General features: G+C 36.2%; 3 protein-coding genes across 4 annotated transcripts; all 3 read left to right on the top strand.

The window, feature by feature from the left end:
- The first annotated feature begins 3,412 nt into the window (after positions 1-3,412).
- nppal (natriuretic peptide A-like) lies at positions 3,413-6,178 on the top strand. 2 transcript variants are annotated; one of them, XM_007247923.4, is made up of 3 exons: positions 3,414-3,698; positions 5,220-5,475; positions 5,661-6,178. In XM_007247923.4, exons 1-2 carry the CDS (start codon positions 3,615-3,617, stop codon positions 5,466-5,468), a joined length of 333 nt encoding a protein of 110 aa, XP_007247985.1. In that variant the 5' UTR covers positions 3,414-3,614; the 3' UTR covers positions 5,469-5,475; positions 5,661-6,178. The 2 variants fall into 2 exon arrangements, with proteins under 2 accessions (XP_049341902.1, XP_007247985.1); XM_049485945.1 differs by having other exon boundaries at positions 3,413-3,698; positions 5,220-6,178.
- Positions 6,179-13,467: 7,289 nt separating this feature from the next.
- On the top strand, positions 13,468-14,366 carry nppb (natriuretic peptide B). Its single transcript, XM_015605497.3, has 3 exons — positions 13,468-13,669; positions 13,752-14,013; positions 14,141-14,366. Exons 1-3 carry the CDS (start codon positions 13,553-13,555, stop codon positions 14,155-14,157), a joined length of 396 nt encoding a protein of 131 aa, XP_015460983.3. The 5' UTR covers positions 13,468-13,552; the 3' UTR covers positions 14,158-14,366.
- A 5,667-nt stretch (positions 14,367-20,033) lies between these two features.
- Positions 20,034-22,096, top strand: nppa (natriuretic peptide A). The gene is made up of 2 exons (XM_007247924.4): positions 20,034-20,192; positions 21,021-22,096. The coding sequence occupies exons 1-2, from the start codon at positions 20,079-20,081 to the stop codon at positions 21,324-21,326; spliced, it is 420 nt and encodes a 139-aa protein (XP_007247986.1). The 5' UTR covers positions 20,034-20,078; the 3' UTR covers positions 21,327-22,096.
- Positions 22,097-25,258: the final 3,162 nt, after the last annotated feature.

The following is a 25,258-nucleotide window of genomic DNA, read 5'->3' as shown; positions in this document are numbered from 1 at the left end:
AGAAGTAACTGTGGGACGAAGGATTAGATCTGTGTGAGTTAGTCAAGACACATTCAAAGTTTTTTTCTAGGTGTATGCCGCATATCAAAATGCAAGGGCTGATGAGCAATGGCTAAAACTCCACCATAATGTAGTACCATAATGTGTGTAAGAATGTAACAATTTTAATATGGTAGATGCCTGCTAATTGCTGTTTTGGTTCACTAGTTAGCTAGGGTTAGTATGCTAACAATACTGTCATAGCGGCCTTTTGGATTGCATGAAAAAAATATCAGTTACACATAATAAAGTTTAATAACCAACATGCCCTTTTTATACAAATTGAAAGCTGATCATTTTGAATGAATAGATCAGTGGTCTTTGTAACATTTAGCCAACGTAAAGGCATTCTTAGCCGCAGAAAAAGTTGTAACCACACAGTGAGTAGACTAACTGAGGGGAAGACATCTCCAGTATGTAAATAGATGGTGCTAGGAGCCAATGGGAAAGATGGGAGATTTGCTTTGTACCATGTTACTTTATTCTGTTACACTGTAGTATGTTTGTTTATTCTATTAATTTGTAACATGTTAGTTTATTCATTTACATTGTACACTGTACTGTATGCTACTTTATTCTGTTACTTTGTACTATATTACTTTATTTTGTTACACTGTACTATGTTACTTTATTCTGTTACTTTGTTACATGTTACTTTATTTTGTTACACTGTAGTAGTTTATTTTATTTTGTTGCACGGTACCGTGTTATTTTATTCTGTTACACAGTACTATGTTACTTTATTCTGTCACATTGTACTGTTACTTTGTTCCATGTTACTTTATTTTGTTACACTGCACTGTTACTTTCTTCTGTTACTTTGTACCATGTTACTTTATTCTGTTACACTGTACTGTTACTTTTTTCTGTTAATTTGTACCATGTTACTGTATTCTTTTACAATGTAGTATATTACTTTATTCTGTTACACTGTACTATTTTACTTTGTTCTGTTACACTGTGCCATGTTACTTTATTCTGTTACATTGTTCCATGTTACTTTGTTACAATGTACTATGTTACTTTACTTTGTTACAATGTATTGTTACTTTATTTTGTTATACTGTTCTATTTTACTTTATTCTGTTACACTGTACTGTATGTTACTTTATTCTGTTACACTGTAGTATGTTACTTTATTCTGTTACACTGTGCTATTTTACTTTATTCTGTTACACTGTAGTATGTTAGTTTATTTTGTAACACTGTAAAATTTTACTTTGTTCTGTTACAATGTAGTATCTTACTTTGTTCTGTTACACTGTAGTATCTTACTTTATTCTGCTCATTGTAGTATGGTTCTTTATTCTGTTACTTTGTTTCATGTTACTGTATTTTGTTACACTGTACTATTTTACTTTATTCTGTTACACTGTAGTATGTTACTTTATTCTGTTACTCTGTAATAAGTTACTTTATTATGTTACTTTACTGTGTTACTTTGTACCATTGTTGTACATTGTTTGATTATTTTGTACTGTTTTTTGCACCAAGTATATAAGACACAAACTTACACTATTAATTAAAATGTACTTTATTGTGCACCATAAGTGTCACAATGATCAAATACAAAACAAACAAACAAACAAATAAAACAAATAAAAAACAGCAACACAATCTAAAGACTTTTAAATACTTTCCAAATAAATGCAAGTGCTGGTATGTAAATTCAATTTAAATTCAATTTAACAATGAATTCCAATAAGTAGAACTGCAAACTGAATCTGCTTCATGTTGCAACTGTTTGTCTTATGTTTATGGAAAGTGATAAATGACCTCATAAAAATGCAGCAGTTTTTTTTAAGCTGCAGACACTGTTCACAGTTCACACCAGCAACAACCTAAGCATGTAAAGCTTTCAAAACATTCTGTTCTATCCTACCCAAATTGATCAATCATTTTGAAACAAAATAAGTGTTGAGATTGCAGTGGTGATGAGAACAGAGACATCTAAACAAACCAAGTTTTGGTCCAGCTGTTTGTTGTTTTTTCAAAAAGCAGCTGGTCTTTTTCAGATTCGTATCGTTTGAGAAGTTTCTCTGTGTTGTTATGCAAGTTTGCATCTGAAATGGCTTTGAATACTTCCGAATTCATGATTTCTTTAGTGGCTCCAACAGAGGGTCACAGAAACAAAGCTCACTGGACACTGAGGTTCACCACACAGTGTTTTACACCACCCTCTATGCAGTCTCTTTACTATCAATGTAATATTTGGTGTTTTTCCCCTGAGAAAAAAAGTATTTTTCTCTTTTCCACTGATTTTGCATGCATGCCATATATACCCATAAATATAGTCTGAATAATAGAATTTAGTGTTTCTTGTTTAGTTTAATGTTTTCATTATTTCTGTATTTTTTATATATTTTAACATATACATTTTATTATTTCTTTTCATTACATCATTCTTAACAGTCTAATGTTTTGGTTAAAGTCCTTTACCCTGATGATGAAACTTTAAGATACAGATCAACCTGTTGCATAACAGGAGTGAGTTTTATATGCAGCACGACTGACCTCATTTACGCTTGGCTGGTTGTGTTCAATCAGTTGAATCTAATTATCAGTTCAATTTGGGTAACTGGCTGCCTGAAAAACTACTTTTTCACAGAAGTGATTTTGCATTTTTGCACAGCTCTGTTCCTTTAATAAACAATATAATAATTGCAAAACAATATGTTTTGTAGAATAAACTGAATAAATCAGGCAAGGGACTTCCATGCTGCTTTACACCATGTTACTTTATATGCTGTATAATACTATATATAATGTATATATGTATATACAGCTCTGGAAAAAATAAGAGACCACATAAAATGATGAGTTTATTTGATTTTACCAAATTGAAAACCTCTGGAATATAATCAAGAGGAACATGGATGATGGATGAAGAGTCCAGAAATCAATATTTTATTGAATAACCCTGGTTTAGTTTTTAATAACAGTTTTCATGCATCTTGGCATGTTCTCCATCGCCAGTCTTACACACTGCTTTTGGATAACTTTATGCCACTCCTGGTGCAAAAATTTAAGCTTGGATCAGCTTGGTTTAATGGCTTGTGATCATCCATCTTCCTCTTGATTATATTCCAAAGGTTCTCATCATTTTTAAGTGGTTTCTTATTTTTTTCCAGAGCTGTAAGTGTCATAGTTGTAAGTAGGTGAAAGTATTGAAAAAAAATCAGACAGAGGACAAACAGACAAAAGAATCAGGATCAGACTGGTTTCATTTGAGACGCCCACTTTCTAAACTCATGTGGGGGCGGTTTACCTGTCTAACATCCCCCTCCCCTTCCAGGATACACCCTCCCTCCTCCAGTATGACTCCTGCTATGGGAGAGTGGGTATAAGGGGGGTCTGTTTGCTCCAACCCCCGTCGTTTGTTCAGGCAGGAGCCGTGACGAAAGCAGGGCGAATATAAGAGCGCACCAGGTGGGACAGCTGAAGGGCGAGGGAGCGCGCCAAATCCACCGGGCCATTCCACCCAGCCAGCCAGCCAGCCAGCCAGCCTCTCACACACACTCCCTCACTCTCTCTCTCTCACTCTCACCCATACACACACTCCTTACTCTCCCACCATGCTCTCCAGCGTCTCCGTGCTCTGCCTGTGCTCGCTGCTGCTGCTCAACCTGGCCGGTGCCAAGCCGCTCTCCGGTCTCCAGGTGAGTCCATTTTTACGCACGGCTGAAAAAACATCCATTCGCTTCTGAACGGAGATCATGAACATTATGAATATTGTCGTTTTCCCATTCAGTTACATGTGGCAAATAGAACTTTTATTTGTTTTACGCATTTGGATTAAAACCAATGCAAAGAGCGCTGTTTGCCTCTTTTTGCGCTTTATCCAAAATGTTGTTTTTTATATTTATTGTTGTAAATATACTATACAGACTTTTATATGCAAGAGATGCGCCAAAATGTTTTTATTCTGTTCTCTGTTCGAAATCGAAACCGAACAAGTTTAAACGTTTGACCAAAGGAAGAATACTTAACACAGAACCCGTTTTTTTGCATGTTTTAATGAATTATCCAACTTTTTTCAGCGTTGCACAAGTTAAATAGGCTAAATATATATTATTTGTCTTTGACTTTTTTTCAAAGAGAAACCAATTACAAAACTTCAACAATTAACTGCAACGTAAATGCTTATTGAACACCGAACATTTTCAACATCCCGGCAGACATGCATACCAACAAAGCACAACGTGTCTTAAAATGTATTAATCATTGTTCGGAATAATAAATAATGATTACGTTATGTCACATCCCAGCTGGCCAACAACGTCAATAGACGTTAGTTTAAGGTTGAATGTTGGACATGACCTCAGATGACAAAAACTTTAAGTCAGGATAACGTCTAATACCGTTAAGTGCCTGCAGGAATTAACCCTGAATACCAAAAGTGATTTTTACTGCCATTTTTGGCCAAATAATTGCCGAATATTCGGTGCATCCATAGTTGTTTAAACGAGTTATTTAAACACGTTTAAAAAAACATCACTTTAGTTCGGGAAAGGTAAGAGTTTTCCCATAAGTTTAACGTGTTTTTAAAAGCTGTTTTTTTTTATTTGTATAGAATTTTAGAAATTACACACTGAATTATTGTTTAAAATGTTTTCCTTTTAATTTGGGAACACTGCTGTATTTTTTATATCTGCTGTTGTTTAAAGTTGTTTATAGTTCCATACGTATATTTTAAAAACACTATTAAAAGACACTGCTAAAAACAAACAAAATGCACCTTTTTAATGTAAAAGTGAATTTAGTCAACTTTTTACTGCACTTTTTAAGTATCTTATAGTATCGTTTAAAGTGCATATTTAAGATAAAAACTGTACTGGGAAATTTTTGTTCACTAAAGTATAAACAGCGTCTGCAAAGAGTGAGTGCAAATAAAAACAACTGCAAATATATAAGACTTAACTAAAAGTACTGAAGACATACCCTTAAGGGTGCCACCCCAGTTACAGTTTTGTACCGTTTTTTATGAGAGTATCGTGTGTACAGTAGCTATAAAGTTGATTATTTTGCATCTTTTCTAAAAGTAAAAATATGCCCCTCAAATATGATTGCATAACATCTGAGTTCCTGACTTGTTCATCATTATTTAATTAGAGATGATCATAAGAGCATAGCAGCATGCACGTGTTAATGCTCTCATCTTCTCCACCTCCACCCCACAGACTCTGAAAGAGCTTCTGGAGGAGGAGCAGGAGGCCAATCTGCCTTATTTGGGCACTGAGGACGCGGGGATGGAGCACAGAGGTTCGAGCCGCGAGGAGCCCGCCAATGAGAGCGCGCTGGAGCGCGTGCTGGGGGACCTGCTGGCCGTGTCCAAGCGCTCGTGGAGCCGCTTTAAGAAGGGCGGTCTGCGCAGCTGTTTCGGGGTCAGGCTGGAGCGGATCGGCTCGTTCAGCGGACTGGGATGCTGAGCACCAGGTAACACAGGAGATCCAGTCACTCAGCGACTCACCTGAGCTGATAAAGCAGGTGGAAATACTTCTGAGAGAAATGGCTCGTGATATGTACACACCTGCTTTATGTCATTTTTTTTTCAATTAACTGTAATAAAAAGTATATATTATTTATTATTTATTGGTTGTTGTTTTTTTCTTTATTCGCAGGCACAATTGCTACTGGACTAGAGGGCACTGAGACCCTCCTTACTTGAAATTCTTTGGGCAGGGCTTATCTTCTTTTTTTTAATAAATTTATTTTATTTTTTAAATATTATAACTATTATAAAGTTTACAGTGGATGTGTATTCAGAGCGCACTGAAGGAAATCCTGCTTTGGATTGACTTGCTTCAAAGGTGTACATCAATTCAGAATTCAGGCCATTAAATTTACCATAAGATGTAAAGTCTTAATGTAAAGTTTGTTGACGTGATATTATGTTAATATGCGCGATTGAGGCAGGTGAATTAAATGCACTATTTGTCCGGTTTATGCTCTGTTGTCTGAGTATTATTTTTTCAGTGGCAACTGTGTAGAAAATGTAAATAACTTTTTTTTTTGTAATTCTTTTCTTTGTCTATCTGCTGCTTTTTACTGTTTCATCAATGTGTCTATTTATTTCTTGTCCAAATCTGTTCATGTCATAGAGTGTATGTGGAAGCGAAATAAATATTTTGCATAATAAGTTTGATTGAAGTGGTAATTTCCTACTCTGCATTATCTTTACTGGGGATGAAAGCATGTGCAATAGTTTTAGAGAAGTTCTTACAGTAAATGTTTAAAGTTTTGACCAGTTCTGCTTTTGACCAGTAACTCTTACAGGTCAAGGGCTTTCTGGTCTGCTGCCCATCAGTTCCATGTAAATATACAGGATTCTGTTCTAAAAATCCATTAGAAGAAAACTACCAAGACAATTTTTGTAGTAAAATATGACATCTTATATATTTTATGCTACTTTAGAAGTGATTTTCTTGAGGTGAATATAGTAGCCTAACCTCAAACTGAAGTAAAAGTTTATTAATTAAAAAATCAACCAAATCCAAAGCAAAACAATTTGACAAATTCAGATGTTCATTATATCAGCAGAACATTTTTTGATAGAAGAACAGTCCCAAATATATAGTACCAGAAAAAGTTCCAAATATCATCGTCACTATGAACTTTTTTCTTTCTAAGAATTTATAAAATATCCACAATGAATTTGTTACTCAATTTGGTACATTTTCACTTTGCACTAAAACTGTAAAGCTCATACTTTAGATGTGTGACCAGTAGTACCAATTACATAACATTAATATTAAAATGGAATTTGGATCATATGCCAACACAACTGAGTATGACACTGACTGATTTTCTCACAGATATACTCAACTTATTACAGTCAGAGCACAAGTATTTGGACAGTAATATCATTTTGACTATTTGTCCACTGTACATCACACCAATTGTTTTAAAATAAAGCAATCAATGTGTGATTAACTGTAGACTTTAAGCTTTAGTGCAAGATGTTTAACAAATATATTGCAAGAAAGCTATTTGTTTATAAAGTTCCTCTACATAATTTCACAGGCTGAAAAGTAACAGAACAAACCTACATAATCACACATAGAATTATTGTTTTTAATTATTGGATGCAAATCATTGTTCCAAATGATGATTAATGTCTGAAACCCCAGAAGCAGAGTTTCCTTCCTGAAACGCTTTCCAGATCTTCACAGCAGCCACCTTCAGTTGAGAGTCTTTTTAACTTCCGTTTTCTCATCAGAAAGAGAGAATTATGCTCAAATGGGTTGTGGTCAGGTGATTATAGGTATGTTTTAAGTTATTACCTCTCTGTACCTTGAAGCCCCAATCTGTCAGTCTTGCGGTATTTGGCTGAATCTGAGCAGATAGAGCTCTGTACATCACACAATTCATCCTGCTACTTCTACTGCAACACTAAAAAAAAACACAAGACTAACTTAAAAAAGGAAGATTGTTGGGTTTGATGCACACGTTTGCAATCTTTCAAACATGGTGGAGGTAGTATTATAACATGGACATGTATGGCTGCTAATGGAACTGGGTCACATCACCGATAAACACAAGTGACCCAGTTCCATTAGCAGCCATACATGTCCATGTTATAATACTACCTCCACCATGTTTGAAAGATTGCAAACGTGTGCATCAAACCCAAAAATCTTCCTTTTTTAAGTTAGTCTTGTGTTTTTTTTTTAGTGTTGCTCAGTGTAGCTCAGAACAAATACAAATTCACTGTTCCCTTTTTCAATGTAGGAAATTGTTGATTTAGCTTCTACTAAAGTTTCTGAAATCGCTCGGACAGTTTTTTTTTTTCAGCCTATGATGACCTCCTTTATTTGCATCAACACCTCTTTGGACCACATACTGAGAATTTCCATGAACAGCTACCAAATGAAAACTCAACCCTTGGAACCAACTCGCTTTATGACCTTAGTATGTCATGAAATCATGAAGGAACAGTTCACACGTGGCCATGAAATATAGTTAATGCAATATATTAAACCCCCTCAATTAAAAGTGAATGTTTAATGTTGTTAGTGTCCTAATACTTACAGACCTAACCGTATAAGCATTTTAAAATACACAGCAAAGTACATTTTCATTAAAGCTGTACTTAAACACATGCAAAAGCACAAATGTATCTATCAGGATGTCAATGCTGGCCTACAAGCACTATGAAGAAACATTCAATTGTATGGCCAGTAACAGAAACACCAATAGAACTGAATTACCCACTCAAACATGAAACGTTGCTCAAAAAACAAATGCCAGCGGGCATTTCAACAGTTTATTCATGGTTTAATCAATGTGGAATTATGTTTTGTTGTTTCATGATATGAAAGATGAATCGCCGTTGATATTGTGATGTTGTTTCAACATTTATTAAACTATATATTACATTTTATTTTATTTCTACATTGTATACTCTTAAAAAAATCAGTTCTTTGAGGGTTTAGTAAAGACAATGCATCTGTATAGAATCATCAACACAACACAAAAAATATCTGCTGAAAAGGATGAAATCTGAAATCTGATGAAAAGGTTCCTCAGATTGAAGCAGAATTAAGATCTTTTTTTTTACTTTTTAGTTGATTGTTGTGATTTTCTATTTAAAATGATTTTAGATAATAATAATATGCTATATAATAATAAAATGCTGATATCATAGTAATGATTATATTTATAAAGCAAACACATTCTTTTGAATAAACATTTATTAATATGCATTTTATTAACTTTTTCAAAGCTGAAGGTGGCAGCTGGGTTGGCTTCAAACTTATATAAGTTTTTTTAAAGGAATTTCCATAAGGACTTTTTTACAGTGTAGGTTGGAGATTGTTGGATTTGGCACATTTTATCAGCTAGTCTCCAATAACAACAACAACAAAGTGTTTCAGAGGTCCATAGTTTAATCTGATGATGTGTAAAACTCTGTTTTTCCAGCGTACGGTAAAGTAGCCAGAAACTGACTACAGTTAAACAGTTTTTCATAGGTAAATGTGAAATGGCACAACACCTCTAGCATCGATCAGCATTGGAAATGGAGTTGATTAGACCTATACATTTCTGTGATCATTTTGAGTACTGCTTTATGTGTGGTTCTGATCTTTAGAACCCCCTGTGTTAAGAATAAACATGTATGAGTCCGTTCTTGATCAGAAGTTTGGTTTTCTTGCTCCACATTTCCCGCATTAGAGCATATTGTGTAATTTAACTCTCCCCTGAGTTGCTGCTTATCATCTTTTTTATGAATCACTGGCTGCATTCCATTCCTACAGATCCCTAAGCAGTGCCCCTGTATTCCCTATACACTAGTCACATGATTTTGCCTAATGAAACTTCAGCTGATTAAATTCCTTCATTCAGAACAACATGCTACGTCATCACACCAAATACAGCACGCTGCAATGACTAGCGATGTCTGACCATGAATAACTAGCAATCTAATGAACTGCAGCTGTTTTATCCTTGCTAAAAATCCCACTCTATACCAGCTGATCATCCAGAAAAAAACCTACATCCAAACCTGTTCATATGTAGTGCTGAACAATACGGACAAAATTTATATCATGATTTATATAATAAATTAACTTAAAACAACATAATTATGATAATATAGTATGCCATCACACTCTGGCACTGCCAGGCTATGGTAACCTATGGTGTTGTGCCCTTTCTGCTTGGCTTGAATGCAGTAAACTGACAGTATTTTCCTGTAAAATACTGTATATCACTTAAAAACCAAAAAAGGCAATTTGTTTATAGATTGATGCAACTTTATTAGTGTAAAAATGAAAAAGAACGTATAGAAGAGCCTAGGCCACACAAATATGTAATTAAATATGTCTTAAACACACTAATTTGTACATTAAAAGCTGAAATATGTTGCTCTGTAATAATATTATGGTCCAAGTACACAGGGGCGGATTTTACCACTATACAAACCACGCAATTGCTTGGGGCCCCAGGGATCGGGGGGAGGGGCCCTGCTGGCCAAAATGTTGGCAAAAAAAAAAAAAAAAAAACGCATTATTTCTTTTTTGTAGGCGAGGTAGACTATGGTAGCTTCAGAACAACCATGAAACAGTCTTATCCCAGCGGTGCCCAAAAAGGAAATCAAATTAAGGAAAGGAAGTCCAGCACAGAAAACTTGACAAAGCTCACCAATTTTTTCGTAGCAGCGAGAAATGAAACATCTGATGACGACGAGGTACCTGAGACAGCTAGGTTGTCAGAATCAATATTGCATTTTTGCTGTACGAAAGAATCCATTTGATCAGGGCCCCCGGAAAAAAAAACATTGCCTGGGGCCCCAGAACTTCCAAATCCGCCCCGGCAAGTACAATATAAAGACGGATATCCTTTAATATTTTAGCATACATCTTTTAATTAATATGACGTAGCCTGAGGACACAATACTATTGTTATGAAGAAACAGCAGATTAGCCAAAATTTAGCTAATAACAGATAACAGACGTATGTCACCAGTTTGATGTGATATGGGCATTACTGTATGTCGTTCACTCGAATCCTTAGTTATTGAGTTCAGAATATAACTATTAGCTTAGAGCTAGCTAACAGCTAAATTCATCAGTAGACTTGGAGAGTGTTAGTGCTGATGCTAACTGTTTTTTTGAGCTGAATAAATCACTGACTTTTGACAACAGGTCAATCTCACTGTAGTGAGTAAGACTTAGAGTAAGTCTAGGTCTGATATGATATGTGTAAAATGTCCCTTAATTAGTTCTAGATCTGGATCTGGACCTGGAGCATGATGTGCCTGTTAGTGACCTCTGCTCTAGTAGCTACAAGTAGCTCTGACTTTTTTGTTGAACCTGAAGTTTGAATTTTCTTTTTTGCCTGTGGCTTACATGCACAATAGTGACAGATAAGTTTATTTAATGAATGAATGCATTGATTCTAAATGGAGCAAAACATGAGTCACTCAGTAAGGTAGACTCCAGTTAGGAGACAGTGTGAATAATAATAATTGTATGATCCAATTTCTTTTCCTAATGGAAAAAGTATACATTAGTCATCATGTGGTGTGTCATTCTTTGAAGCAATTAAACAGAGAGAGAAATAGAGAGAGAGAGAGAGAGCAAGAGGAAAAGAGAGAGAGAGAGAGAGAGAGAGGTCCAGTGCTCTGTATATCACTGAGATATGTGTAAATGAAAAGCTGCATTTAAAATTATGTACCTAAACCCTGGTGAAGAAAAAATAAACTTAATTGTACTTACTTGTACAAATTGAGAAATGTCTAAGTATGCTGAAAAAAATATACAGATGTATGTACTTATTTAAAATACTTTGTACTTTGTTAATGTACCAATTAAAAGTACATTAAAATGATGCTTTCATCAAACGTTCGAAAGTAAACTTTGATCATACTTTTTAAAAAGTACAATATTGTGAATTTTTAAAAAAATACTAATACTACTATGAAGTACACTTATTTAAGTACAGTTATTTCCAAATATATTTTTATACATTTTTTGCAAAGTGTCTTAAACACAACTGTTACAGTAGTTCACTTAAAGTACAATGTATCATGTAATTTTTTAGAAAGTAAATTAAATTACAATTTTTTTTACATTTAAAGTAAATTTGTAACACACTAATTATTGAAGTACAGTATATTAAAACAGCAAAGTATACAAGAAGTGTGCTACTTACAAAAGACAGGAACAAGAAGCATATTTGTACTCTAATGTAAATATATTTAACATCAATTCTTAGTACATTCCTAATAACTATATATGTATGGTGATAGAGTTGTAACATGTTTAAATGTTACTTAAGTATATTTAAACTAATTCCATTTTAGCACAGTTAAGCACACTTAGCACAATTTAAGTAAGGCTTTTGTACTATTTTTATTCAATTACAGTATAATAAGTACAAAAAAGTTGTTCCATTTTAGCACTCTTTAAATATACTGATTAATAATGTGGCTACAAGAACACTTTAGATTCTTATACAAATCCTGGCTTGGTTGGTTGGTTATATATATTTTAATATTTAAATAGGACTTGCTTAAACAGGTTTCTCATACTCACACATAAAAGGTCATGCACTGAAACATTCTGTAAATTAAATTTAAATGTGTGTCTTCTATATGGAGCCACTCTAAAAAGTCCTTTTTTGGCACATTTCTATTTTACATTGTGAGATGTGAAACATTAGCAAGCCACCCAAATAGACTAAAAAGAAGAGCAACACTGATTATGGCAATATTTAGCAAGGTTATTAGCAGCCTATAAGTGATGGGGATGTAGGGGGAAGGGTAGAAAAAATGTTCACGTATCATTAACTTCATGATCTTTATTTATATAATCTAGTCTGGACTTTCTGTGTGTGTCTTAGTGTGTGTGTGGAGGAAATCATCCCTAAACGCTGTTTTATATACTGTACTGTAAATGAGCTGACAGAACCATATATCAAACATTTCTTAATTTTGTGAGAAAAAAATATTCTTTTTTTGCAACGAAATGAAGTGTGCTTTATTCACTTATTTTTTTGTGGGATGTTTCTTTATTTGTGAAAAACACTTAAAATAATAACTTACAATATCACTGTAAAAAGTGATTTTTTTGTGTTTTAGTCAGATTAAATAATAATATCATGTTAAATCAGCATTAAGCATTGAGCCAAAGCTCTTTACTCATAGTTGGTTCTCATGTATTTCCCATTGGCATATATATATATAGTCTGTCACCCAGAGCTTACGGAAATCTTCACTTGGGTGTACAATGATATTTTATATACAGTCTTAGTGTTGTAGTCTGTATTAGCATGTTTATTATGTGTTGCTGAGGGTGTTTGTGTGTTGACCTGGTGTAAAAGTGTTCAAAAATATGAAAACTGTTGTTTCTGTGATGAATCCTATATTTACTATGTAAGTTGTATTTTTTTTAAACTTAGTGCTTTAAACCCACAATATTTAAAATAATAAGTTGAGTGAACAAAACTGTATTCAACTAAGCTTAAGTTATCTTCTTGCCTTGACTAAGTTAAGTTGTAAACTAACTCAACCAAGTTATCATTTTGCTTTGTCTCAGTTTAAATAAACTTAAAATGTTATGTTTTTGCAACTTAAATGAGTCAAAATAATATATTGTTTATATATTGTATGTATATTGTTTGTTGGAAAGAATCAAATGATTAGTTGATCTTTTGGCTTTCAGAACACAAATTCTTCACTTTACTCCTCATCATATGAGTCTGCATATGAGGTGTGTAATTTCACGGAAGCACTAGCACACAAATTCCCGATCCTGGTTCTAAACAAAGACATCTGAGAAGATGTCATATGGCCCATATCTAGAACGATGAAGCTTTAAAAGGACTTATTTCCGACAGCCAGCTTTATCAGAGTAGGTGTTGGAATGCAGCGGGCAATTCCTGACATAACTCCGCGTGGCCCAACTTAAAGTATAAAAGAGCTCCGCTCCTCACTTCGGATCATACAGACAACGGAAAGAGCTCCAAAAAGTCTCATCTAAAGCAACTTTTGCGAAGAAATCCAGAAAACATGCGTCTCTCCTACATTCCTTCTGCTTGCTTCCTCTTGGTCTTAAGCGTTCAGCTCCTGAGTGCCTTCCCCCTGCAAAGCGGGGCCTTCACTAATGAAGAAATGGATGTCTTAAAGGTGAGTATGATCCGGATCTCTCCAGCAAATCATCAAAGGGTGAGGTGTCTAAGAAATAATTCCTGATTTGTGCTTATTTCAGCTTCTGCTTGACCGTCTTGAAGAAGCCATTCCAGCTCCAATGCAGTCTGAAGCAGAATCAACAGAAATGACGAAACTGGACGAAAGTCCTGAAGAAAGCAATCCCAAGCCTCAGGTGGATGCGAGAGATTACCTCTCAGCCAGAGACTTGAAGAACGTGAAGCTCGACTCTGGCTCCAAGAGATATTCCACGTGTTTTGGTCGTAGATTGGACAGGATTGGGTCCATGTCCTCTTTGGGATGCAATACAGTCGGACGCAACAGTGAGTTTCATTCCACCAGTGATTTTCATGGATGAGTTCATTACATTTTAAATGACAAAAAAATTCTATCTTAACTTTTTTACACCACTTAATATACCTTGTTTCTTTCTTTGTTGCTGTTTTTCAGGTCCAAAGAGGAAGTGAAGTCTTAAGAAGAACATCTACATTGATCCCTGCTATGAATGCCAAATACTAAGTTATATTTATTTGAATATTTATTGAACTATTGTCTACATGTTGCCTTGTATTTATATACAAACAGCCTTAATTTAATTTTGTCAATAGTATTGTATATCTAATTTGTATAACTAATGGAAATCAAGTGTAAACGTTCAATAAATGTTTTTGAAGCATGTTTTATTTCATTGAACTTATTTTCGAAGAGGTATTACAAAAATAAATTGACAAATTTTCACCATGGTGATAAGGCCAAGGCCTATTAAGAAGTGGCAGGTCATTGAAGGCTTGTACAAAATAAAAAATACAGGCAATGTCTGCAATATTTAGCCCCTTGTGCCACATACAATCATTATTAAAAAAATCATCATAATCATAAAAAATGTTAAGAAGGAAGATGAAAGTTCATAAAACCATAAAAATGTTTAAGAAGGAAGATGAAAGTTCATAAAACCATAAAAATGTTTAAGAAGGAAGATGAAAGTTACTAGGAACAATACATTATGAAAACAATTTAGACTGAAATGAGAATTATATATCGCAACACATACAGAATTAGTGTGAAACACACATGTAACACAACATGCCAGCATGGAGTTGTAGAGGTTCTTAATGAAATTCTGCAGTAATTCATCCCATGCAGTTTGAATACTCATTCTGTTCCTGCAGATTTAGCGGTAATGGTGGAGTACTGTGGACCACCTTGATATGTGACAACAAATCATTTACCTTTACCAAACACATATGTGTTGGCCTTTCATCACAAAAGATGACCCGCTGCTATTCTGAGTCACTCCTTGACAGTCTGGCATGGCACAACGGCAGTCTTTGGTGACATTGGCTTGGTGTTAAAGGCAGTTGTTGTAATGAAATGCATGCATGTAGTCCTGTGTTGTGCAGCCATCTGCCAATAGTGCTGGCACTAAAAGGATAATCCATGGAGAGCATCACTGCCTGTTTAATGATGGCCAATCCATCAGTTCTCCCTCTACGTTATTTGGGTAGGTCTCCGAGATCCCCATGCCGCTGGTGCATGCATTCTTATATCCAATATCTCTAGGGTAGGGTCTGAAAACACTGCATTTCCACTTACAGGTTACAAGTTGCTCATATAATCATGCATTTATCTCTTGTCGGTGTGTTTGTGGCAAGAACTCTTCCGAAACCCTTCCAACTGAATTTCTTTCAAACTCTTCTCCAAGGCATACTTTGCTTGCAAATGATGCTACCAACACAAAACACCAGTCAGAATTAAAAGCATGCCCCAAAAGATGACCTTACATAGTCAGTCCGTTACAGCAATAAGCCCCGCCTTGCTTGTCAAGTGGACAGATGAGCTTTAAAATTGAATCATGTTTTACAATTCCAAATTCCAAATCTTCATATTTCAAGTTACTGTTGGTTCATTACTTCTGGGTGCAACATTTATTTATTTTTTACCATAAATGTACATGAGTCTAACAACAAATTACTTCTGTTAATGTTTCTCATTCTAGGTACTGTATTACGGAAGTGCCATCTCAGTCTGAATAACGTTGCAATTTTAGTTCAGCACCATGGACAGCGAACAAGCTCAATAAAAACGATATAAAATAATGCTGAAACCTTTTATTAAACATAGTACACACACACCTTATAGGCAATGACAGTTGGAACCCAATCAATGATAGATATATATAGGACTGCCTGCCTGTATACCAACAAAGATCTTCATTTTCGGGAAGAGCTCATCAATAAAAGTCTCTTTACAAATTGGCCTGTCAGTCAGAACGCACCCAAAACTTTCCGGAGCTGGATTTTAAATTAAATGGATGGTATTTTGTAAACAGTATTAAGTGAAATTTTGAATGGTGACTGACAAAGGCCTATTGCATTGGACACTTCAATTATATATACATGACTTCTACCCTTCGAGATACACAACTTAATCTCTGCAACTTCAATGTTTTAATTATGAATGTCAATCTAACTAAAAGTGCTGTGGAAAGAGAGATTAAGGATACAAACAACACCAACTTTAAGGTACAAAGGGTTAATACTTCTGACACTTAATCCTATCTATTGGCTGGTTATTCTGTATACATAAGGTATGGTTAGATCTGTCACAATGTATGGTCAATATACAATATCATTGTTATTTTTAAAATACTTTATGTCACTAATAATGCAATAGAGAAATAATGCATTTTAAATAACAACAAACTTTATTAAGGATTACTAAGGATATTTGGGCACTGAAATTGGAACATAAAATATTTAAATATCCTAAAAAATAAAGCCACATTTAACATACCAGCTCATTTAGGGTATTGGGCTCTTCTCAATAACTAAACACAATAGCCAATACTGAGGTCAGCACAAATGATTGAGGTTGTCTGGTCATATTTTGTACACTGCAAAAATAACAATGTGAAATGTACAGTAACTTGCTGGCAGCAATTATCTAATAAACTACTGTAGTATAGTATGCATACTTTATATTTAGTCACATTAATTGCAGTACCAGTAAAAGATTGGACACGCCTACAAAAGTTACTACATCATTCCTTTTGTGTTTCTTCATAGTCTGGATGAGTATTTCAGTATTAATTTACAATGTAGTCAGGTGCAGAGAGGTCCAAATCCCAGTCATGCTTGCCATCAGCTGCAGGAGCCATGGGAGAGCACAACTGGCCTTGTTCTCTCTTGGTGGGTAGATGGCACTCTTTCTCCACATCACTCCAAAGGGTGATGTTGGACGGCACCAGGCGTTTGTGAGCTAATGTATTAAAATGAGTCACTGTGCTTTCCTCCAAGCGTGCTGGCCACTTAGCAATGCTACATCACCAGCAGTTCGAAAAGAGGCATGTGCTAGTCTTCTCCTTGATGTTTTTGCATCACCAATGAAGGGACATATACAACTGAGTATCAGCTGATTGGGAGAAAAAACACACTGGATGAGAAGGTGTGTCCAAACTGTTTACTGGTAGTGTATACAATACTGTAATTTTATAACAGTAATTATTACAGTTTGTAATTATTATTATTATTTTTATTATTATTATTATTATTTTTAATACTTTTATTTCAATTTTGTTTCCCATTTTTTCCCCAATTTACACGGCCAATTACCCAACCAACCCTCTATCACTAGTAATGCCCCAACACACCAGGAGGGTGAAGACTAACACATGCTTCCTCCGATACATGTGAAGTCAGCCACCGCTTCTTTTCGAGCTGCTGCTGATGCAGCATTGCCGAGCAGCCAGTGCACTTGGAGGAAAGCGCAGAGACTTGGCTCCAGTACATGAGCTCACAGACGCCCTGTGCTGCGGACATCACCGTAGGAGTGATGTGGGGAGAGAGCGCCATCTACCCACCCGGAGGGAGCAGGGCCAATTTTGCTCCATCTGAACGCCGGAAGCTTGATGGCAAAGCTGCATGAGCGGGGGTTCGAACCTGCGACCTCCCGCTCATAGGGGCAGCGCTTAGACCGCTGGACCACTCGGTGCCCTCAGTTTGAAATTATTATAACAGTTTTAAGATGCTGAATTAAAGTTTTATGACTGCAAATAGTATTCATTTTAAAATTTTAAATGACTAATGGTAAAATAATTATATACTGTAAAATGAAAACACTGTTTTTTCACAAATTTTAAAACATTTATTTAGTACATAAATCGGTTAAACTTTGTTTCATTTTGTAAACGTTATATATTTTTAACATCCTGCTGTCCTGAAGATACAAAGAAAATCATGAAAAGAATCATTAAAGCATGCAGAAAAACAGAAACCATGAAAAGAGCTGGCAGGAGTAAAACACTTTACCAAATTGAGCTGGCTAATTAGCTAGCTAGTGAAACAACAAACAAAGCTTACTAACCTATTTCTAGGTTAGCTATTAAAATCTGCCAAATAACAAATTCTAGTAAAAATTCATGTTGTTTATTTTGGTAATGATTTGCTCCGAGGAAAGTGCTCCTCTGCACTGTTTCTCTCTCCCAGTGCAGTGTAGCTAGCGTTAGCTATGTAGTTAGCCTTTGGTTAGCAGTGCAGTAACAGAGAATGGCAGCACAGAGCCATTAAACACCAGGTTGAGCTCATTAATACACTCTACTCAAATAAATTTAAGTAAATAAGGCTTTCAACACTGTTCTCACGCTTAGTATCAGTTACTGCATCTTTACAGACCTAGACTGACTGTTTATGTGCTGAAACAGACTCACCTAACATAAACAAGCTGAAGTAACAAACCACTAACTAGCAAGTATGTTAAGCTAAAATACTGGCTGCCTTTTTCTGTACATTTCAGCTACATATTATCTAAGTAGCTTTCTTATTTACCACACCTCTTTGTGGCTTCTCCAATCTCTCCTCTTTTAAAGGTAATCTTTTTTGACAGACTTCCCTTCTTAGCTGTGTTATTTATTCATTATTAATATTGAATTAATATTTTATTATAATATTTTATTATATACCTTTCTATTGCCATTGTAAAGCGTCCTTGGGTTTGTGAAAGGCGTTATATAAATGGAACGCATCATTATATATACAGTTATGGAGGAAATAAAGATGTTCTTCTTTCTGCATTGTAATAAAACCATGCACCGAGTTGGAAATAAAGAAAAATGTACTGTTAACAGAGACTGCTGAAAAGAATATCACCATATAGTGACTCACAGGAAAAATATTTTACTGTTTACTGATAAATTCACCCACCACAGAACTTTGACCATGCTGCTTTGCAGATGCACAGCAAAAATATTCCACTACGTCGACAAAAATCAAAGCTAAAGGCGGTCTAACAAAATATTAGTGTGACCTTTTTTTTTGGTGGCGACTTTTCTTGGTCAGGCAGTGTATTAATGTGTGAAAAAACACAAAAATGTCTTACAGTGTGCAAAACGTCGATAATGTACTTATTGTGACAGAGTTTTTTATTGTGACCTAGAGTTTAGAAATGGATATCTTCAATATCCATCTTTATGTTAATCACTGATCATTAAGTGGGAGACGCATGTGAAACATGGCAATCACAATGGCTATGCAGTTAATGAGGACCAACTGGCATGGTCTGATTTTCCTTCATTATATTTGTCATTATAATAATTAGTGCCTTTTTTCCAAATTAAACAATCCTTTAAGAATGTCCTACTGTGTCCTACTGGGACCTTTGCATGTAAAACTCCAGTAATTGGCGAAAGGCCTGAGCCACTACATGACCCATCAATTCTACATCCTTACTTTGAATTCTTTATGCCATTTTTGCAACATTTCGTTTTCCCTCGAGAGAAACTAAGACCTTAACTAGACCCTAGTATAGCTTAAAGTCTCCTGACATTATTCATTATTATAAGTATCATACCTTAGAATGAAATTTCTCATGACACTCTTATGTGACATACATAATTGGGTCAGTCCAAAGGTCACCGCTGCTCATTATTTTCAATATTTCACAACTTGACTTCCACAGCTCTTGATTTCCAGCTCGTGGTCTAAATATGGAACACCCGTAGTTTGACCAGACAAAAGGTATATTTAGTATAGGTTGAAGATATCGGTTGTGAGGTGATGCTGGAACGATGTCGGGTATGTGTAGTGGACGCGTGCCTCGCGATGCATGCCACGTCTTCGCTCTGCCCTCGAAATTGCTGCTGAGGTCACCTGCTGTTTGCATCCGGCTCGCTGCCTGCCACAGGTTTTCTCGACAAAGGCACATCATCACGTAGCACCAAACAGCCACTTAAAAGGAAATCTACCCTGAAGCCTTATCAAAGCTGAGGTGTTGGAATGCACTTCACACAGTTGTGAAAGGATGAGCCATGGGCAGTCAAGTGTCCCTATAAAAGAAGGAGTCCGGCACTCAGCCTGGCCAGAGAGCGCAAGTCCAGAGCCGAAGGAAGCCAGGGATGGTTAAAGGACTTATTCTACCGGGACTGCTGGTCCTGCTCTGTCACGAGGTGGTTGTCAAAGCTCATGTGTTGACAAGACATAACTCGGTCAACAGCATCAGCAAGCTCAAGGTACGTCGATAACTTGCTATTTTTACAACATTTTAGAAAATGTACGGTTAATTTGGGTATTAATACAACAAAGCTTTGTCAATGTCCTTCTGACAATACCCCTAGGTCTTGTTGAGGCTATATTAGCTAAGAATGTTTCCTTGTTTTAAAGGTAAAAGAGACTAAGGTTAACAAAGCAGAAATATATAGGGGGTTTCTTAGGTAGACTCGGGAATCAGTTTCAGGTAGAATTCAAAAGAGAAAAACTCTATTGCTTAAGGATCATTTAAGTTTGATGTTAAACTGAACTTATTTTCTTATTAAACCTTAAACCTTAGGTTGATGATTTAGTAATAAATTCTATAGTGAACAATACTGTACAGCTTCCATTATAAGGCCTTAGAAACTGATATTTAAAAATGTTGTAAAGGTTTTAAGTGGTAAAAAGGTAAAAAGGTTACAGGGTAAAGTCATTAGAAAATGAAAGAATATAACATTGCTAGAATCTAACCTTTAATGCCAATTAGAAAACAGCAGTAAAAAAATCAGAGGACAAGGTTGTAGAAGACAAGAAACTCCATAGTCTCTAGAACTCTTTGTTTTTCCTTAAATGTACAAAATATCTAAATTAATAAATATATAGCTCCATATTTTGTTCCAAACATCAGTTACGTGACGCTAATTGGCATCTTCCAAAATAGCTAACAGAAACAAAGACCTATTTAGTATTTTAAACCCCCAACAATGACCTTCAGAACAAGGAAGCTTTTAGCTTTTAGAGCAAAAAATCCTGAAAATAATCTGAGAACCGTTAATGTAGTGCTGAATCCTGTCCACTGTGTTCCTCAGAGTTTGCTGCAGCAGTTTGAGGAGGTGCTCGCCCCAGTGGAGGATCCTGAAGGAGCGGTAGATTATGAAGAAAGGAATATGGTACCAAGTCAAAGCCAAGCTTCTCCAGGCTGGGAGAAAAACAGAGAGGAACAAGCCCCTCCGGGTGAGGAACCCAGTCCTGAAGAAGACCTCGAGGCACAGAAGAAACATCTCATTGATCTCCTCCTGTCTACGAGGAGCAAGGGCTTCTCCGGCTGCTTTGGGGGAAGGCTGGACCGCATTGGCTCCTCCAGCAGCCTCGGGTGCAACTCCATGAGAGGTTAAACTTCGGCGAGGGCACTCTTCCAGCTCCACAAAGAGACTGGAAACAGTATGTTGGTGTTTGTAGTTCACAGGGGCATTATGCGCACACATAATCCAGCATTGCCCATGTCGAAAGGTATTGAACCTGTGAAGGATTTGCTCTGTTCTGTAAGGTTAAGTCGTGGAAGTGTGAACACAGTACATTTATGATTAAATTTTACGTTTTAATCAAGCTTTTGTTGTAAAATCCTGCCTTGTTTCATTTATTTGCTTTTAAGCACATCAGTGTGTCTGCTGATGCATCTCCATTTATTAACAGGTGGAAGCTGTGCGAGAGCTAATGGAGGCCTAATTGTTTTTCTTTGTGTTTGAGAAGAATCATTTATTTTTTTTGTCTATTTTTTTTTCGCACTGTTCCTATGTTAAAAGTTCAACCCAGTGATTTGATGTCTTTCTAATTATGAGGGTATTTTATTTTCTGAGGCAAGGTTCTGCTATTTATCAGATTTTGTAATGCACTTCATGCTCAAACTGTGTGTAAGGGCAGAGGCTGAGTTTGATCTGAAGTGTTTTTTGGTATGTATGGTTTGATTAAGAGAATTTTTTTTTGCCTCATTTTAATTAAATACATTATTTGATTATAATAAAAAAGCACACTTGCTACTTAAACTGCTTGTTAGCACATATAGATGTGCATATTCAGGTCATATATATATTTTTTTTTACAGTGCTGGATGAGACCACAATGACTTTAGTCTGTACTGGTATGAATAAACCATTGGGACAAATGACTTTTGCAGAGATGTTGCTTTACGATTTGGAAATGATAAATAAAGAGTATAGGCCTAAATATATTCTTAAACATTTAACATTGCTAAACATTTTTTAAAAGTGCTAAGTACTTCACAACCTCATATTCAAAATTAGAAGTATTTCCTTGAATTTGTCCAAGGTAGCTTATATTTTCCTGTCAATTTCACAGAGAGGATGGAGTTTTTATAGAGCATCAAATAGAATCCTACACATTTCCAAACAGGGGATATGGCTGCTCATGACATTTCATTGGATTTCCAAGACAAGCACCTGAAACAGCGGCAGTATGTGGAAGAGCATTGTCCTGTTGGAATAGCACACTGGAATGTGCGTTCAGAAAAAGTAGTTTATCAGATTAGATCTCATTAACACGTAAGAACACATCATCCATAGGCAACACTTGTTAGAGTGCACATAGAAAGACATTCCTTTTTGCATTGCTTCATTCTGGAGAGCCACTAAAATCATGCCTAATGGACCGGGGGTTATTAGTGGCCGCAAAGCTCCAGTGCGACAAGGACCTGGGCAGCCGCAGCAGGAGGCTATTAGCACTGAGCTTGTCGACACCTGCACTAACCTTTACTGAAAAGCCAGAGCAGCATTCCCTTTAATCCTATTATCTAACCCCAGCAGGGCCACTCATGATTGCATGAATAATGCTTGGGTTTTTTTGAACCAGGCCACACCAGACGCCTCTGATTAGAAATCCGCCGTGGCCTCTTGCTCTACACGTCCAGCACAGCCGGCTCATCAAATTCTAACAGACTGTCATAGGCTCATCTTCGATAACTTTTCCAGCGCCTCAAATTACACTGACTGCCCACCCGCCCCCGGGAAAAAAAGGGACGATGTGCTCCTATCTCATCCAATTAGAAGGCAGGAGTTGTCAGGCTTCGACCCACACCTGCTGAAGGTGAGGAATGGCGCTAGTCATGCGGTGTAATTAATGGACTCCCAAACCAACGTGGTGGCTGTGATGATATGGCCCAGGCCCCGAAAGGTGTTGATCTACTCCCTGCTACTCTTACAAAAAAAAGCAAAATTGGGGTTTTACAATATCACAAGTCCCACACACTGAACAGAACCATGGTTAACCACACTAAAAATGGGCCTTGAACAGAATAAACCTAAGGACATATTGATGGTTTTTCACTCTACCTCATGTTAGTATCACCTTCATTTGGCAGATGCTCTTATTCACAGTGACTCAGACTTGAGTCATACTATACAAAGGTGGGCAAATGCAGTACTAGAGGTCTTACTTGCGTGGCTGAACAGAAAGGTCTGGCACATAAAGAGCTGCAGTGTTCCACACAACAGAAAGCTCAGAGGTGCTAGTGTCACTGAGCTGACATAAGATGTGTATGCAGCAGTTTCAATCTCTTTCAAGTGACTCAGATTTTCTTCTTCTACAGAAAAATGCATCATAGCTATGACAGGCCAAAAACTTTTATGTGCCTGAAGAACAGAGTATAAAAAGGCTCAGGAAAGTTTCAGGGATGTCCAAGCATTTTTTTTTACAAGACTACGCAAAACCACAAGCTGCACACATACAAACTAAACAACCAAACGTCAGAAAATCAAATGTATCTTAGTTAACTGACTACATTTGGGGAACAAGGAGACAACAGGAATAAAACCAGGGAAGCACAACTTTCTCAAAATACAGTTGGAATCAAAATCAAGTTGTAGTTGTACAAATACCTACACTATATGACCCCATGACTAATGACATAATGACTGCATTCAGCTACTTTAAGTTGTACCCATTGTTGACACAGGTGTGCAAATGCTTGTAGAAAATTACTGCCAATAGAATAGGGCATTTCTGGAGTACAGCTTAAGTACAGGGCATTAGGAGTTGTATTAATTATGTGGAAATCAGATAAAGATAAAAGGTAAAAGGTTCTAAATAAATTATATTTAATTCATTATATATATAATATTCCAAATTCTGGTAGAATGACTTTTCTGGGCAGTAGAGACAGTCAGTCCAACAAATACAGGTACAAATATTTCTTTAATACTCTTGATTTCAGAGGCGAATATGAATGAGCAGGTTGTCCAATACTTTTGTCCACATTTTTGTCCATTTATATTAAAAAAAAATATTTTAAAGAAAAGCTGTAAATAGAAATATGCTGCCAGAAAATTACTGTTATTTTAATGGGGAAAATTATTAGTCTGATACTGCAGATTGTTAAATCCACATTTACTTGTTTAGTAAAAAGTAAAAAACACACAGTAGACAAAACTCATCTAGTGCCTGTATAGAATTATTGTCAATAAAATTATGAATGACCTGGTGTCCCAATACTTTTAACCCATATAAGGTATTTTAAATTCATAAAAATAAATCTGTAAATAGCAATGTGCTGCCAGTGAATGACAGTGATTTTACAGGAGAATATTTTGAGTGTGATCATGCAGATTGGAAGAGTGACACGCATATTCCTTGAATAGATAGAGACAGGCTGAATAAATTGGATCCCACCATGAGATGAGTTTTCCTGGCACTTCATCTTCCATGTCCAGTCAGGTTTCTCCATATCAATTACACCCTCCTACTCAACTCCCTCCATCCTCCACCCCGACACACAAACTGCACTTACAACTGTACCGTTAACAAAACACTTCTACATTACGATGGCTCACAAATCTGGGGACCAGTAGACCCAAGTTTTGCCAGTTTCACCATTGATCCACTCTGTGAGTTCATAGAGGGGAATGCCCCCTCATTCATTCCCCACTTTTAGATCACACAGGAAGGTGGAATCACACCAGAATATTCCACTGAGAGCTGGAAAACTAGCGAGTGACATGTTGTTAGCCTCGTTTCCGAAACGGATCTGCGCTGAAACGCTTGATGTCTGACACATCAACCTCCATTAAGGGGCTGTGCGACGAATGGCCAGCTGGCGCTGTCAGGTTCTGGTTGATGGAAGGACCTGCTGGGAAAAGCTAAATAACAGACAGGTTGTTTTCTGGTTTGTTGGGTTGTCAGTACAAAGCACCAAAAATGTTATATAGACGCCACCTCAGGTGGCGAAATATTGACTCGGGATTAGTAAATGTGTCTTTCACTAACAAAAAGTAACAAATGACGTACTGCATTTTCCTTTGTAGGAGAATTTGGATTT

This window comes from Astyanax mexicanus, chromosome 12 (genome assembly GCF_023375975.1).
Source record: "Astyanax mexicanus isolate ESR-SI-001 chromosome 12, AstMex3_surface, whole genome shotgun sequence".
In the NCBI taxonomy this organism is placed as follows: Eukaryota; Metazoa; Chordata; class Actinopteri; order Characiformes; family Acestrorhamphidae; genus Astyanax; species Astyanax mexicanus.
The sequence above is the reverse complement of the archived record's forward strand: the minus strand, read 5'-3'. Positions and strand labels throughout refer to the sequence as shown.